At 34.5% G+C, this 15,454-nt stretch overlaps 3 protein-coding genes across 5 annotated transcripts in view; 2 read left to right on the forward strand and 1 right to left on the reverse strand.

Moving 5' to 3' along the window:
- LOC106105978 (nucleosome-remodeling factor subunit BPTF) overlaps positions 1 to 12,303 on the reverse strand; it is a 15,208-nt gene extending 2,905 nt beyond the window's left edge. The window contains exons 1-16 of the mRNA XM_013286496.1: positions 12,037 to 12,303; positions 11,450 to 11,630; positions 9,669 to 9,861; positions 8,610 to 8,711; positions 6,669 to 6,812; positions 5,832 to 5,979; positions 5,070 to 5,154; positions 4,920 to 4,973; positions 4,411 to 4,530; positions 3,683 to 3,810; positions 3,146 to 3,309; positions 2,343 to 2,500; positions 1,996 to 2,118; positions 1,798 to 1,870; positions 905 to 1,019; positions 408 to 542 (exon numbers count right to left, since the gene is read on the reverse strand). Coding sequence (XP_013141950.1) covers positions 408 to 542; positions 905 to 1,019; positions 1,798 to 1,870; positions 1,996 to 2,118; positions 2,343 to 2,500; positions 3,146 to 3,309; positions 3,683 to 3,810; positions 4,411 to 4,530; positions 4,920 to 4,973; positions 5,070 to 5,154; positions 5,832 to 5,979; positions 6,669 to 6,812; positions 8,610 to 8,711; positions 9,669 to 9,861; positions 11,450 to 11,630; positions 12,037 to 12,221 — 2,108 coding nt within the window. The 5' untranslated portion in view covers positions 12,222 to 12,303. The remainder of the gene's footprint in view (positions 1 to 407; positions 543 to 904; positions 1,020 to 1,797; positions 1,871 to 1,995; positions 2,119 to 2,342; positions 2,501 to 3,145; positions 3,310 to 3,682; positions 3,811 to 4,410; positions 4,531 to 4,919; positions 4,974 to 5,069; positions 5,155 to 5,831; positions 5,980 to 6,668; positions 6,813 to 8,609; positions 8,712 to 9,668; positions 9,862 to 11,449; positions 11,631 to 12,036) is intronic.
- Positions 12,304 to 14,045: 1,742 nt separating this feature from the next.
- LOC106105990 overlaps positions 14,046 to 15,454 on the forward strand; it is an 11,136-nt gene continuing 9,727 nt past the window's right edge. For 2 of the 3 annotated variants that reach the window (XM_013286510.1, XM_013286508.1), the window contains exon 1: positions 14,117 to 14,365. The gene's annotated coding sequence lies outside the window, so the exon portion shown is untranslated. The other variant, XM_013286509.1, reaches the window with a different exon arrangement.
- On the forward strand, positions 14,492 to 15,452 carry LOC106105842 (the record flags this gene model as incomplete). The annotated part of the gene is made up of 1 exon (XM_013286298.1): positions 14,492 to 15,452. A coding segment is annotated over exon 1 (555 nt), but the record flags the coding sequence as incomplete, so codon positions are not given.

Here is a 15,454-nt window from a genome sequence, read left to right on the forward strand (position 1 = left end):
AAAAGCTTGCTTGGACTACAGATATTCATTTGGACCACATGGAATTACTCGAGTCCTAGGATAGACCACAGAAGTATATTTGGACCACATAGATTTACTAGGACAAATAAAATTTGACATAAGTCAATATAAATACGGTATAAACCGTAGAAGTTTTCTCGTACTACAGGAATATATTTAAAACAGACGGATTGCCTTAAACCAACAAGATTTACGTCAAAAAGGATTGACTTAGACCACAGATTTTTACTAAGACCATAAAGATTAATCTAGACCACAGATGTTGTAAAACATAATACATTTCAAACTACAAATATTTATTTAGCTCATACACCACAGAAATTTAGTAAGACCAGCATTTTACTAAGACCACGCCTTTTTGCCAGGACCACTGTTGGACCACTCACCGTATCATACCAGAATCGATATTCCTCCTAATAGTAGTGAGGTCCATGGGCCTCTTCACCACCACGCTGTACCCTGGAGCTTCCTCATCAGATATGGGCCGGAGGAACAATGACGCGTATTTATGTGCACATAACCTATAAATATTAAGAACATTACACTAGCTGTTGCCCGCGACTGTACGCGTATTTAAATTTAAGTGTGTTCTTCGAGAATATCCTTTATATCTATGGCAATCGAAATCCGTTCAGTTTAGGATACAAAGTATAACATCCATCCATCCATCCATCCAAACTTTCGCATTTTTTAATATTAGTTTAATAATGAGGCAAATCTGTGATATTTGAATTATAATAAAAAAACACATTTTTTGGGTCTACAATTTCTCATTTCAATAGTATTTCGAATAAATAATGCCTTTAACAGACAGGGGAGGGGACAAAAAGGACAAATCTGTAGAAACAATAAAAGTGCCCTACCAAGTCGGGTAAAACCTCACCTGCTATAAACTAACATAACACTCTTCTTCCACAAGCGATGTTGTTTCTCAGCGTCGCTTGCGCTTGGGGAGTCAGGAGCGCTCGCCTCCGCCGCGCTCTCTGACCCTGAACATGCTAGAAGATACACAGAATATATACAGAAGATATATAGAAGATACACATGAGATACGTAGAAGATATACGGAATTTACGTAGAAGATACACAAAAGATATGTAGAAGATACACAGAAGGTATACAGAAGATGTGTAGAAGAAACACATGAGATACGTAGAAAATATACGGAAGATATGTAGAAGATACACAGAAGATTTACAGGAGATATGTAGAAGATACACATGAGATACGTAGAAGATATACGGAAGATATGTTGAAGATACACAGAAGGTATACAGAAGATGTGTAGAAGATACACAGAAGATATACTTTGATGAAGAACAGAATAGATATACGTGACAGAATACACAGGAATAGCATAAAAAGAAAACAGAAAATAAATGATACATAAATGAATAATAGATTATACAAATATACAAAAGATATACATAGAATATACATTTTTCTGTATATTTTGATATACAGAACAAAGTAGATAGATAGAAGATACGAATATAATGCAAAGAAGAAACTTAACATATGATACAGAATATACACAGAAGATATGTAGAAGATAAATATTATGCGGAATTTACTAATTCGTAAGGAACTTAATTTTTTGAAATTGAATATTAAATTAAAAAAAACCATGTTTATTCCATTTTGAACTGATAAATAAAAAAGGGAAAATGTATATTAAAGTAAAAAATAAAATAAAAAAATAAAAAATTTTAATTTTTTAAAAATGGTTAAATATTTTCTAAAATTATTTTAATATATGATAGTATTTCCACTTACTTCTGGATTCAGATTTCTTCTTTCTAGAATAATCTCTTTTCTTTTTACCATCTTTTTCTTCTTCACGACTTAGCTGGAAGAATAGCATAGTTTTATTGTATAATATTGTATTGGCACGTGAATAACAAGAGTGCCCTACTGTTTGGGGTGCCAACTGGCATCGGGCACATTTACCCTACTAGTAGGGCAAAATCTCACCTCCATTGGCGTATCATCATCCGTCTCTGTATGCGTATCTTCTGTATCTAGAGGACGGCTTAATTCTTCTGTCTTCTCTTCTATACATTCTTCTTTAATCATTTCTTTTAATGGTATGGAGTCCTGAAAATTTACATAGAAAAGTCTATTTGCTGAAAGTCTAACCGCACTCAGAATGATTAAGTGAGTAATTAGGGTTCTCTTAGGATTTTAAAACTACTTTAATTACCAATGATCGAAGTATATAAATTACTTAGTGACATTTAAGTTGCAATTAAGACTCTGAGTACAAAAATCAATGTTTAAACGGTTTTATAATAAATTTATTTAAAAAATTTAAAACTTACTTCTGCGTCTTCGTCCACTTTAACGTCCTCTATCTTCTCTTCTGTGATTAATTCTGTTTCCTTCTCTTCAGGTTGGGTAACTTCTTTATCTTCTGGGACATTCTCTTCTACTATTGTTTCTTGTGGAGTTTCTATCAATTCTTCTTTCACTGTCGTTTCTGAGGATTAGGAAACATTAAGTTTGCTTTTTTCTACCAAAAACGTAGTCTTTAAACAAAACTACTTGTAGCAATAAAACTACCGTAGTACGAATTGCACTACTCTAGTCCCCTAGTGTACATTTGTAAGGTGAAATTTACAATTAAAATCTCCCTTAACGACTTTGAAAAAATAGTTTTAAAAATAAATATAATTTGAGACTCCTTAACAAATAAACTACAACGAGACACTAGTAATTAAAAATAATTGAGGGTAAATTTAGGGAAGAGAAAGTACTACAAAAAACTACTCTTAGGGACTACCTTAAAACTATTAAACTTTTCTACATAAGTGTGACATTAGACTTTCTCTAAGGGAGTCCCTTAGCAACTTGGCAACCATTGATTCTGAAAATTTAAAGGATATTGCAACAAAACTACTCTTATAGACTCCGTTAGAGTAGATTACACTATTAAACTACTTTAGAGGGTTATAATAGCTGTTGTTTGCGACTTCGTCTGCGTAAAATTATTAAAAAATATACCCTATTACTGGTAATATAGCTTTTTAATGGTGAAAGAATTTTTGAAATTGACCCAGTAGTTTTTGAGTTATTTGAATACATACTTAAATACATTTCTTTTCTTTATATTATTATAGATTACCTGGTATAATATTTTCTTCTGTAGTTTCTTTTTCAGGAGGTAATGGTATTTCTTCTGCTTTAATAACATTCGTTTGTAATTCTTCTATCGATTCTTTTACTTCTTCTATCTCTTCTTGGACTTCTACTCTCTCTTCTGTTATTGTTTCTGTGGGAGTTTCGACGCTGGAAAGATTTTAAAAAGTAATCAATTGAATTATATGTTATATATAAGTTTGCTTTTGCCCGCGATTCTGTCTGTATGGGATTTAATAAAAAAGTAAGTAGCTTATATATACAAACAATAACATCCATCCATACATCCAAACTTTTACATTTATAATTTTGTAAATATTAGTACCAGCTGTTGCTCGCGACTTCCGCCGAGTGAAGTTAAAAAATAGCCTTTCTTATTCAGCGATAACATAACTTTTAATGGTGCAGAATTTTTGAAATCGTCCCAGTAGTTTTTGAGTTATTTCAATACATACAAAAATACAAATCTTTTTTTATTATATGCTATTTTCTTATTTGTTTCAAATAGAGGATTTTTCCTTGCCTCTCTTCTATTTCTTGTGTAGTTACTTCTTCTATTTGAACTTCTTCCACTTCTACAGTCTTCTCTTCTACGTTCTCTTTCTCCGGTTCCGTTTCTTCTGTTTCTGTTTCTTGTATTTCTTCTTTGATCTAGGAATTTAATCGTAATTTAGAATTGTCTAGATTATTGGTAGATTTTTGTTAATATATACTATTTTAATAAAAGGTAAGAACACTAAAAAACTACTTAGGACAATGCTTTTTAAAAAAAAAATCAAAAATATGCTGTGTACATTGTCAATCACAGCATATTTTTTAAATAATCAATTTTTTTAAAAAGCATTTTGTTGTCCTAAATAGTTTTTTAGTTTGTTAATGTATGTTCTAATTGAACTATGCTTTTTACTCTTTGTATATTTTGCTGTAATTTTTGTATCGGTCACTTTTTTTGTACTTCAAGCTATTGGCTAAGTATTTTACTAGATTCCCACATTTTTGAACAAAAACTCCTACATTTATGACATGCTATAAGATATATATTCACGCTATTAAACTTAGAGGGTGAGTATTAGTAAAATGCTGTATTCCTTGAGCATTTTTTACTTATCAGTTTTTTTCCTTCTGGACAAAAAAAAATTAGCAGATTAGAGCAATCTGCTCTAGCCCTTGCACAAATCTAGTAATAACTTAATTTTAGCTTCCTGTATTATTTGTTCAAATATATTAAATACGTAAAATAACAAACTTTACCGCATTATCTTCAGGTTGAATCACTTTTATCTCCGGAGTTGGAAATTTTACTTCAGGAAACGTAATTTTTAGATCCGCATTCTGTACTTCTGTTGGACTTTCTTCTATCACTTCTTCTTGCTAGATTTTATAATCATTTTAATTATATGAGAATATTAATATTATACAGTGGAATGTATGTAAGTATTGAACAAACTCAAAAACTACTGGGATTGTTTCAAACAATTAAAATTTGCCCAGTAGTTTTTGAGTTATTTAAATACATACAAATATACAAATCTTTTCTTTTTATAATTTTAGTATAGACAAGTTGCGCTTAACCCCATATATTTGTATCTCTTCTACATGAGAATAATATTTACCTTGCTAAATACTTATAAATATATTCTATATCAGTTAGAGATAATATATCTCTCTTATAATGAGAGAGTTTTTCAAAAAACTCCAGTAGTTTTTGAGTTTATACGTTACAAACAATGCATTTTTACAATATTAAAATAAATACATACAGTTTCCTCTTGTTCAACAATATTTTCCTCCGTATCGACAACCATTGGCTCCTCCTGAAATAAATAAAATACAATACAAATTAAAATAAATAACAAGCTCTAACATCCATACATCCAAACTTTAGTATGTATAATATTAGTAAAATTTACCTTTATTTCTACATCTTGCGTGGACTCAACATTAGTTATTTCAGTAGCTTTTTCTTCTTCCTTCTTATATACGGGCTTCTCTATTCTGAAAAAAGAAACATTTTTTACTAAAGAACTTCTTCCCTGTCTACAAGCTTCGTTCCTGTCTACTAACCAAATCTTTGTCTACTATCTACGTTCCTGTTTCTGAGCTACGCTCCTGTCTACAAACTATGTATATGTCTACAAACTTCATTACTGTCTATTTGCTACGTTCCTGTCTACTAACCACATCTTTGTCTACTACCTACGTTCCTGTTTTTGAGCTACGCTCCTGTCTACAAACTATGTATCTGTCTATGAGCTACGTTACTGTCTATTATCTACGTTACTGTCTACTTGCTACGTTCCTGTCTACTAGCCATATCTTGGTCTACTACCTACGTTCTTGTTTAAGTTTCTGCTGACAGACTTCGTTCCAGTGTACAAGCTACGTTTCTGTAACGAGCTAAGTTAATTGTCTACTAGCTACGTTGCTGACTACTAGCTACGTTCCTATCTACAAGCTATAGTACTGTCTACTAGCTACGTTCTTGTCTACTAGCTACGTTCCTGTCTACTAGCTACGTTGCTGTCTACTGACAGACAATTATATTGTATAATATATTGTATATGTCTGTTTTATGCTTTGTCTCAATTTGTATTAAATCTTAAACCTGTTGCTTAAAGTGTGACCGTCAAGTTCCCCAACTGTACCTTCCCAAACCACAGATGTAAACTCACCTAGCAGCAGTCTTGTGCATAGAGGTGACAGGCGGTATGTGTATGTCTATGTCTCTGAACGCGTATACGTCTTCAGCTTTGATCTCTATATCGTCTATGTCCACTGCGGGGGCGGGGGTGAGCACTGGGGATGGGGTTGATGTACCCGCTGCAAATTACATTGATGCGAAAATTCAGATATATGTATGGATGTTAAGGGAAGAAAATACCCTATTTGTGGTTGAAAATCGTCTTACTAAAAATCGATGGATGGATGTTAGTTGGAATCTCTAAAACGACTAAACGGATTTTTTTTAAATGTCATGGATATAGTCTGGAAGAACACATATTTACTAAGAATTTAATTCCATTAAAGTCGCTAAAGATATTTAAAAGCCCATTAAAACTATCTTACTAATATTATATATGTGAAAGTTTAGATGGCTGTTTGTTAGAGTTTGTAGCCTAAACTGCTGATCGGATTTCGATGAAATTTGGTATAGATGTAGAGGATAGCCTGGAAAAACACATAGGCTACTCATTTCCCTTTTTTTTAATTCCGCGCGGACTGAGTCGCGGGCGAAAGCTAGTTATATTACAATAACATAATTTAAATCAAAGGGGTGAAAGAGGTATTAACCTCCTCCTAGATGATCTAAAAATGAGGACCTAAAACCTAGCCTAGATCAATTGGCAATGCCCATAAAGATACCTTACTTCAATTGACCTACTAACATAAAGACTACAATTTTAAATCAGCGCCATCTAGTTTTAAGGTTAGTATTCGTCAATTTGTAACAGCGCCATCTAGTTGTAGAATTAGTATTCGAAAATTTGTAAAAACGCCATCTAGTTTACCTTTCAGTTGTTGTTCTATTTGCACCAGCTGACTTTTGATATGTTCTATGGCTGCGTGCTTACTCTCTTGAGGACTGGAGCCACCTTGAGGCTTTTCTAACAACATCGACAGTGTGGGAGCACCCGCTGAAGGGGATATCGTATCTATGGACATATTTTTTTATGTATTATAATGTGGCAAGCGACCAAGCTGCTGTTCGCCGAAATGGCGAAACGACTGCCCACAGACATCCGCAATTGCGGATGCGTTGCCTACCCTTGATTGACGGAGACGCACATAAAGAGGATATTTTCCCATCCTATAAGTCTCCTCATCAAATCCACTTTTCCTTTCCATCTTTTCCTCTCAAGCGAAAGGGTGGAAAGGGAAAGGAACTAAAACTAGGCCTCCGGCATACTCATCAGAGTGTACGCAGATTTGCCCACTTCACGCCTATCTTTTTTTTATATCATAAGGAGGCAAACGAGCAAGCGGCCTGAATTCGCCATAATGGCGAAGCGACTGCCCATAGACATCCGCAATTGCAGATGCGTTGCCTACCCTCATACAACGGAGGAGGAGACGCAAAAAAAGAGGATATTTCCCCTTCATATGCATCTCCTTCACCGTCAAATCCACTTCCCCTTTCCATCCTCTCCATATAAGAAAAGGGTGGTAAAGAGAAAGATAATTAAATGAGGCCTCAGGCACCACACTCATCAGACTGTACACGGAATTGCTTCCACTTCACGCCTGTCTATGCGGTCGTGGTATTGGCGAGCCCTGCAGTGCTAAGATGTTTAAGCGGGCACCACCACTGTTAGTCTTATGTGGTCGTGGTATTGCATGCGTATTGATTTTTAGTTGTGAAACGAAACGGTTGAATTGGCTGCGAGACAATGGACAATCGCACAACCGTTATGCGATAGTTTAGTCAAAGGTCTACACTAACAATACGAAGATATAAACCATTACTATTATAAGTGTTTGTGTTCGTGACGCAGAATAATGACTTACTAAAACTAAATTGTTTTGGAAAATAACATGAAATCAAAATGGAAAAACCATTATATCAGATATCAAATTCAAATCTTACTATTATTATAAATGCGAAAGTTTAGATGGATGGATGTTTGTAGCCTAAACTGGTGAACAGATCTCGATGAAATTTGGCGTAGACATAGATAATAGCCTGAAAAAACACATAGTACTACTACCGTTATTGAGGGTACCGGTGCGTTCCACAGGAGATCCCGGGACCCTCAATTCGCACCTGAGGGCGGCCATCGAGGGGGTTTTTAGTGAGTAGAAATCTCACATAACCCTGTTTTTTTACAAAAGACAGGGTATATTTCGAAGATTTCCCCCCCGTTACCAAAAAAACAGGCTACTGGCTTTTAGTTTTTTTTAATTCCACGCGGACGTAGTCGCGGGCGAAAGCTAATCAATATATATTTGTGATCTGCTATAGCTTGTAATTAGCCTTCGGTTTTGTTTGTTTTAATATTTTTATAAGTTACCCATAATAAATTAAAATCAAGAGCGTCGGTGGCTCAGTGGTTTGAATACTTGACTTGTAATCTACAGGTCTTGGGTTCGAATCCCGCCGTACCAATGTGATTTTGAAATTTCATATGCACATAGTTTACCCGACGTTCTTACAGTGAAGGAAAACATCGTGCTGCCTGCACATATCTGTGAAGAAATTCAAAGATATGTGTGAAGTCAACCCGCAGTGCAGCGTGGTTGACTATGGCCTAGTCACCCTTGTATTAGGGTAGGCCCCGAGCCCCTCGGTGGGGACGTATAGTGAGCTGGTAATGATGATGCTGATGATGAATAAATTAAATTCATGAAATGTCAATAAATAATTAAAATTGCAAAATTTTCTTCCGATCTCAATTTTTTAAATAATCATTAAGTATCAATTAACTGTCTCTGAGTAACACTTATGTACATACCGACAGTATTAGCTGGATGTGACATATGCTGTGGTATTGTCACCACCGGTGATGACTTCAGCAGCGAAGTTAGTAACGGTGATGAAGGTTGGACGGGGGAACCTAAATTATATTTAAAAACCAAAATATATAAAATAAAAAAAAAACACAAAAAACTGGGCAATTTAAAGAAATCAAGCAAAATATATTAAAAAGAGCAAAGTAATTTAAAAAAAAACTACTAATTAATAAAAAAAAGACATAAAAAAACTGGACAATTTAAAGAAATAAAGCAAAATATATTAAAAATAGTGGAGTAATTTAAAAAAAAATTAATTATTTATAAAAACAACACAAAAAACTGGACAATTTAAAGAAATCAAGCAAATTATAATAAAAAAAAATAGAAAAGTAATTTTAAAAAAAACTAATACATTTAAAGCAAAAATAGTCTAAAATCTTAGGTGAGTAATATTCAATTTTGTCCACGAAATAATATAAAAAAATCACACATGATACTGATATTTGCAACACTAAATATTAAAAACGTTTAAAAAAAAATTATAAAAAACCTAAGTTTACAAAAAAAACTTAGAACCGGATGACAGGAATCGAACCCATAAATAATTCCATATGGCTAGACCTATCTTTCCTGAAGTAGGCGCTAGACGCCTAGAGGGTGGTAAATGGCCCCAGAGGGTGGTAAATGGCCCAAAGGGTAGAAAAAGGCCCACATGGTGGTAAAAGGCCCAGAGGGTGGTAAAAAGCCCAGAGGATGGTAAAAGGTCCAGAGGTTGGTAAAAAGCCCAGAGGGTTGTAAAAAGCCCAGAGGGTGGTAAAAAGACCCAGTGGGCGGTAAAATGTCCAGAGGTTGGTAAATAGCCCAGAGGGTGGTAAAAGGCCCAGAAGGTGTTCAAAGGCTCCGGAAAAAATTAGAGAGGCGCTGCTTATAGTTAATTTTGAATAAAACATACTCTGTAGTCTGTAAATGCAAAATAAAAAATTCAGGGCAAAAAAATGTGGGTGCTAAAAAAATTTATATTAAAAATGGCTTTGGGAACCTGTGGCACTTCCACATACCTGATCCCGGCGATTGTTGACCTGGTCTCCAAGCCCTTTCAGCTCTGTTCCGTCTTTCCTCTCTTTCCTTCAACAGTGCGAGCCGTCTAGCATTCTCTCGCTCTCTCGCACGCTTCTCCGCTTCTGTCGCATTCCATAACTCATGTACTCTTTCATCTGACGTTGTCGGATCTGAGAGTTCGGTTATTTCTTTCTGTAAAATAAAAATATAACACTCTAAATAACTAGCTGTTGCTCGCGACTTCGTCCGTGTATTAAATAATTGTAAAAACATAGGCTATGTAGTAATAATATAATTTTTTAACACTTGGCATGCGGGTCTGTCTCTGGAGCGCGGGTGACGTAAAAATACGTATTCAGAACGTTCTTTCCAAATAATATAGCAGTTTTCGATTCACTGCGTTATATCTGGTGAACGAAACATCCCCGGAATCTACTAAAACAATAAACATCACCCGCTGCACTTGTAATTCAGCGCAAGTATTCTCCTCATCATCATCATCCACTTGCCCTTATCCCTTATGGAGGGTCGGCACAGTATGTGCTGCTCTTCCATACATCTCTATCAGCCGTCATATCTGAATCCACTCCTTTCTTAAGCATATCCTCTTTCACACAATCCATCCATACTTTCTTCGGTCTTCCTCTTCCTTTGTAGCCATCCACATTCAATCTCAACACTTTCTGGTTTATGTCCACATCATTTCGTCAAACAAGTATTCTCCGCATGTCAAGTGTTAATAGTGCAAGAATGTTGTAACAGAGGCCATTTTAACGGAAGCGGATACGAACGCGAAGGACTTCACCTTTGCAGAAGCGAAGGTTAACGGAACCGGAAGCGGAGGTCAATAATAAAAAATTAATTTCTAATTACTAAAAAAAAAAACTAAGACTATGTTAATTCAAAATACAGATTGGTACATAATTACAAGATACAGTTTATTATGCAAATATATTGTATAACAATTATTGATAGTTGACATATCACACCCGCGCGGGCCTCATAACGGATGCCTTATGGCCCCACTCGGTTAAACACGTAAATTAACGTCCGTTGTAACTCTGCATAAAAAATAATAATAATATAGCCGTATCACGATCTACTGGGACCGATCTATTATTACGGACAGGACTATTGCTGCCAATAGACCTGATATAGTAATAATAGATCGGTCTGAGAGTTGTGTAATGTTAGTCGATGTCACTATCCCACATGGCGAGAATCTCGTGAAAGCCGAAAATGAAAAACTATTAAAATATTTGGATTTGGCTCACGAGATTACCGCCATGTGGCGTATGAAATCGACTACCATTATTCCGATAGTCGTTTCGGTACACGGGCTGATAGCGAAGAGCTTCGACCAACACCTCAAAAAGCTCTCGCTAGACAGTTGGATTAAGGGCCCGATTCAAAAGGCAGTTATTTTAGAAACCGCACGACTAGTAAGGAGGTTCCTGTCTCTGCACTGACCACTGGTTGCTTGAGTCATCGGATTCCGCAGCCGGTGGACTTCTATTTTTCTATATAATATGTTTTATTTTGTTATTTTTTTTTAAAGAAAATCATGTGAAATATATTATATATAAAAATAAGAAAATAAAGATATGAGAATAATAATAATAATAATCATTTAATCTAATAAATAATAACGTTAGCGGATGCGGAGTTATTATTACTTGCGGAAGTTCCGCACTTGCAGATGCGGAAGCGGAGTTCCATTACAACCCTAGTTTCAATACATACAAAAATACTCTTTACTAAATTACCATAGATAAGTTACCTGTGTTTGTTCATACTGCTGTGTGAGTTCTGCAATAACTTTGTGTATCTCCGTAATCCGTTCCTGTGTGAGTCGTTTAAGAATGCTCTCCTGTGGGGTCTCCACCGCACCTTCTGAACTTCTCTTCTTGCGCTTTGGAGTCTCAACATGTTCTAATAGTGCTCCATATTGTGCTGCACAACTGAGGAATAAAGGAAATGTTAATTTAATTTGATATCTTACTAATATCTCCCTCCTCCTTAAACCCCGATAACTTAAACCTTGGTAACATAAAAACCTCTATAACTTCAATAAATAATATATTCCCTTCCCATCAGAGCCTCCCTTAGACAGAGTTTCCCTTGGACTTTAACTTACCGAGGTTCTTCTGTATTATGAATGAAAAAGTTTCAATGTATGGATGCCTGTTAGAGTTTGTATCCTACTGAACAGATCTCCGTGAAATTTGGCATAAATGTTGATCTGTATGGAAGAACATTTATACTTCGTAATGATTTTTTAAATTCCCAAAGACTAAAAGTCTGGATGTCGCAAATTCTGAAAAAAACTAAATATAATTTAAATTCGAAATATAAAGATTCAATTACCTTTTCTGTGAATACCAATCAGGGGGTCTATTCGGCTCGCCTACAGTCTTCAACGCGCGAGAAACAGACATCCAGTTTTGATCACCACTCCTAACCACGGCTGAAGCTAGACATAGCTGTTCTCTCGTATTCCACGTATCTAACGGCACTCGCTTTAATTGTAACCTTTCTTGTAGCGAACTCATACTTTTATTTTAAAAATCATAAATATTTCCTTATTACGGTTTTTGTAAACAATTTTGTTTGACAATTAATGACTTTGACATGTTAAAGTCAAATGTCAAAGATTAAGTTGAAGTTTGGAAGTCTTAGTGAAATCAAAGAGCATGTAACCTATACCAGTGTTATAATGAAAAAAGACTCGACCGATGGACCGATTCCAAAAATCCGTTTACCATTAAAACAACAATTTCTTGAACTCAAAATATCTTTATTTGTTATTAAAGAATGATCTCAAAACGCTCGACAGATTCATCAAGTTGTTGCACGGCTTCTAAATCTGTTTTTCTTGGTGCCTTTGTTTTTTCTTTATTCCGTAATATTTTTGAATCTGGTTTCTCCGGAAGCGGATCTCTTACTTCTTTGTTTCGTTTGGGCATAGAATTTTGCCCTTTTTTCGATTTAATTAGAAACTGATCCCAAAGTTGATCTGATAAAGATTTAACAAGACTATTTGAGAAAAGATCTAGTGCCTTATTAATTGCATTTGTTTTTATTTCATTTTTTAATGCTAAGTCCTCATCATCTTCTATAGTTTTATTTATCGGTTTTTCGATAATATTGTTTTTCTTAACAAGTCGACGTTCAGATGTTGAAGTTTTAGTAGTTGTCAATTTTCTTTTACTTTTTTTCGAGTTTGTTTGAAGCACTACTTTTTTTGTTGTACTTGTTTTAACTTTTAACTTTTTCTTGGACTTCTTTTTGTCTGTTATTTTTTCTTTTGTCTTTGTTGCAACTGTAAACTTTTTCTTTGTATTTGTTTTAAATGTCGACACCACCGTCGTCGGGTTCGTAGAAAATGTTAATGTGCTCGATGTATACATTTTAATTAATTTTTTCTTCCCATTTTTACCTTTCGTAGATTGTAAATACGCTGATCTAAATTTACCCGTTTTCGATTGCTCTGAAGTTAATTCTGGAGTATAAACAATGATAATATAAGTAATTCAAACAGCAGCGTTTTGTAGAAAAAAGATATGAAACTTTTTATTTTTAAATTAAAAAACCACTATTTTACCTTCAGATTCTGTACTGCTACGCTGATTAGTGGCTCGATGATGCATTACTTTTAAATTACTCCGTTGATAATTAGAGATTTCAAAATCATTTAAACCATTACCATCAAAATCGGTACTTCGAAGATTGTTTATTTTTAAACGTGCCCCTTGTACGGTCACATCTTTATCTAAAAAAATTAAAAAAAGATAAAATCTCTATTAAAATTCATAATTAACTACGAAAGTAATTATAAATACTTACACGTATAAACGAAAATATAGAAAAGGGCGCTAAAATAAGAAAGTTTTACACGAAATCCCGACGCAACGACCATATTCAACTATGTTACACTATTTTAAAACGAAATTAAAATTAAAGATAGAATTTAATACACCAATAAAGTATTTAATTACATTACGTACTTAATAAACTTGTTAAACGGGGGGCGACGGTTTTATTATAGGCTCGTTTTATTAGAATTCTTGAAGCAACCTATTTTATAAACTTTCTTAATTCAAATCGAAAATGATGAAATTCCAAAAGCTAAAAGCTCAAGATGTACTAAAATGTAATAAGAGGAAATAATTGTATTTTTGAATGTATTGAAATAACTCAAAAACTACTGGACCAATGTAAAAATTCTTTCACCGTTAGAAACGTAATTTATCTGTGAGCAACATAGGCCATATTTTTTTTAATTTCGAGCGTACAAAGTCGCGAGCAATAGCCAGTTTCAATTTTTTTAAATGTAAATAATTCTGCTCCTTTTTGATTTTTAAGCATTAAAAACTTGGCAATACTAATTCGGGGAATCTCCCAGTAATCTGGGGTAATAAAGTGGCAATCGTGACTATTTGTAATCTCGATTTTACCGTAATTTGATTGCATGATAAATGTTTTCTATCAAAAAGCATATCGTATCTATAGTTTAAAAAATCAATTACAATTTCAGGATGCGCGCGATGCCTTCGTCCATCGTTCATTTTGTAAACGTTAAAAAGATACATACGTTCTGAAAAGTGAATTTAAAAATCAATAGGTGACAGTACATTGGGCAGTGAATTTGAATTTTTATTTTAGTTTTCTACCTTGTTTAATGCAATTTGTAATCGTAAGTATGAGTTCTACGGTTTGAATCGTTAAAATTATGGATTCTTTTGTTATATCTAGCTTGCTTTTGTTCTCTGTTTTATCGTTAAGTTGCTGTGGTTGATATTGATAATGTATTCTCAACAATCCTCTTCCCCCCGGACCGCCGTCAGGTGTAAACGTCTAATTAGTGTGTGTCGATTTTTATCAATTCTTATATAAATTTAAATTAGTTTATTGCAGTCAAAATAATAGGAGTGCATAAAAGTGCGGAGTTTACTCGATACTAAAAAAGTGCCTGCCTGGACTTATGCGACCCTGGTACCGTGAGTGAAAGACCATCTCTCTCATTCATACTACAACCATCATTACGAGGATCCGCCCACGTCGTCGTCAATTGGTCGACCCTATTAAATGTAAACCAGAGCGCTTTTGTTTACGGAAGACCACTAAGAAGCGCATACGCACTCAGCCACGCCCCTAATGTAAAGACACTTACACACGATCTTATAGAGAAAAAAAAAAAAAAAAATTAACTAGAATTTTTAATTGAAATGGAAGTAAACACCATGAATAAATCGCAATCGGAATCAGACATTAACACAATCAATATGACAGAAACCATCCCGCAGATGTCAATGATTACAGCGCGCGGCAAACGCAGAAGAGCAAATGAAGACCTCAGTGTCGAATTAAGCTGTTTTAAAGAGGAGATGAGAGAACTTATTATCTCCAGAACAACTTCACAAGAGCAGGAGCTAAAAAAGATAGTCCCAACCCTAATAGAAATTCAGCAGTCAAATCGGAATATTGAAAACTCAATAGCTTTTCTCACAGCACAGAATGAGGAATACAAGAAAAAAATTGAGAAGCTAGAACAACAAGCGCTAGAAGATAAAAAATATGTTACTCTTCTGGAAGACAAGATTGAAGATCTACAGAAAGGAATGAGGAAAACTTGCTTTGAGGTAAAGAATGTGCCCAGGAAGGAAAATGAAACAAAAGAAGATCTAATTGATTTGATAACGTGCTTAACAAAAAACATTGGATGTGAAGTTAATAAAAAGGATATAAAGGACATTTACAGAGTTCGTGGGAAAAAGGAAGGAGG

This window comes from Papilio polytes, unplaced genomic scaffold, assembly GCF_000836215.1.
Source record: "Papilio polytes unplaced genomic scaffold, Ppol_1.0 DF822622.1, whole genome shotgun sequence".
In the NCBI taxonomy this organism is placed as follows: Eukaryota; Metazoa; Arthropoda; class Insecta; order Lepidoptera; family Papilionidae; genus Papilio; species Papilio polytes.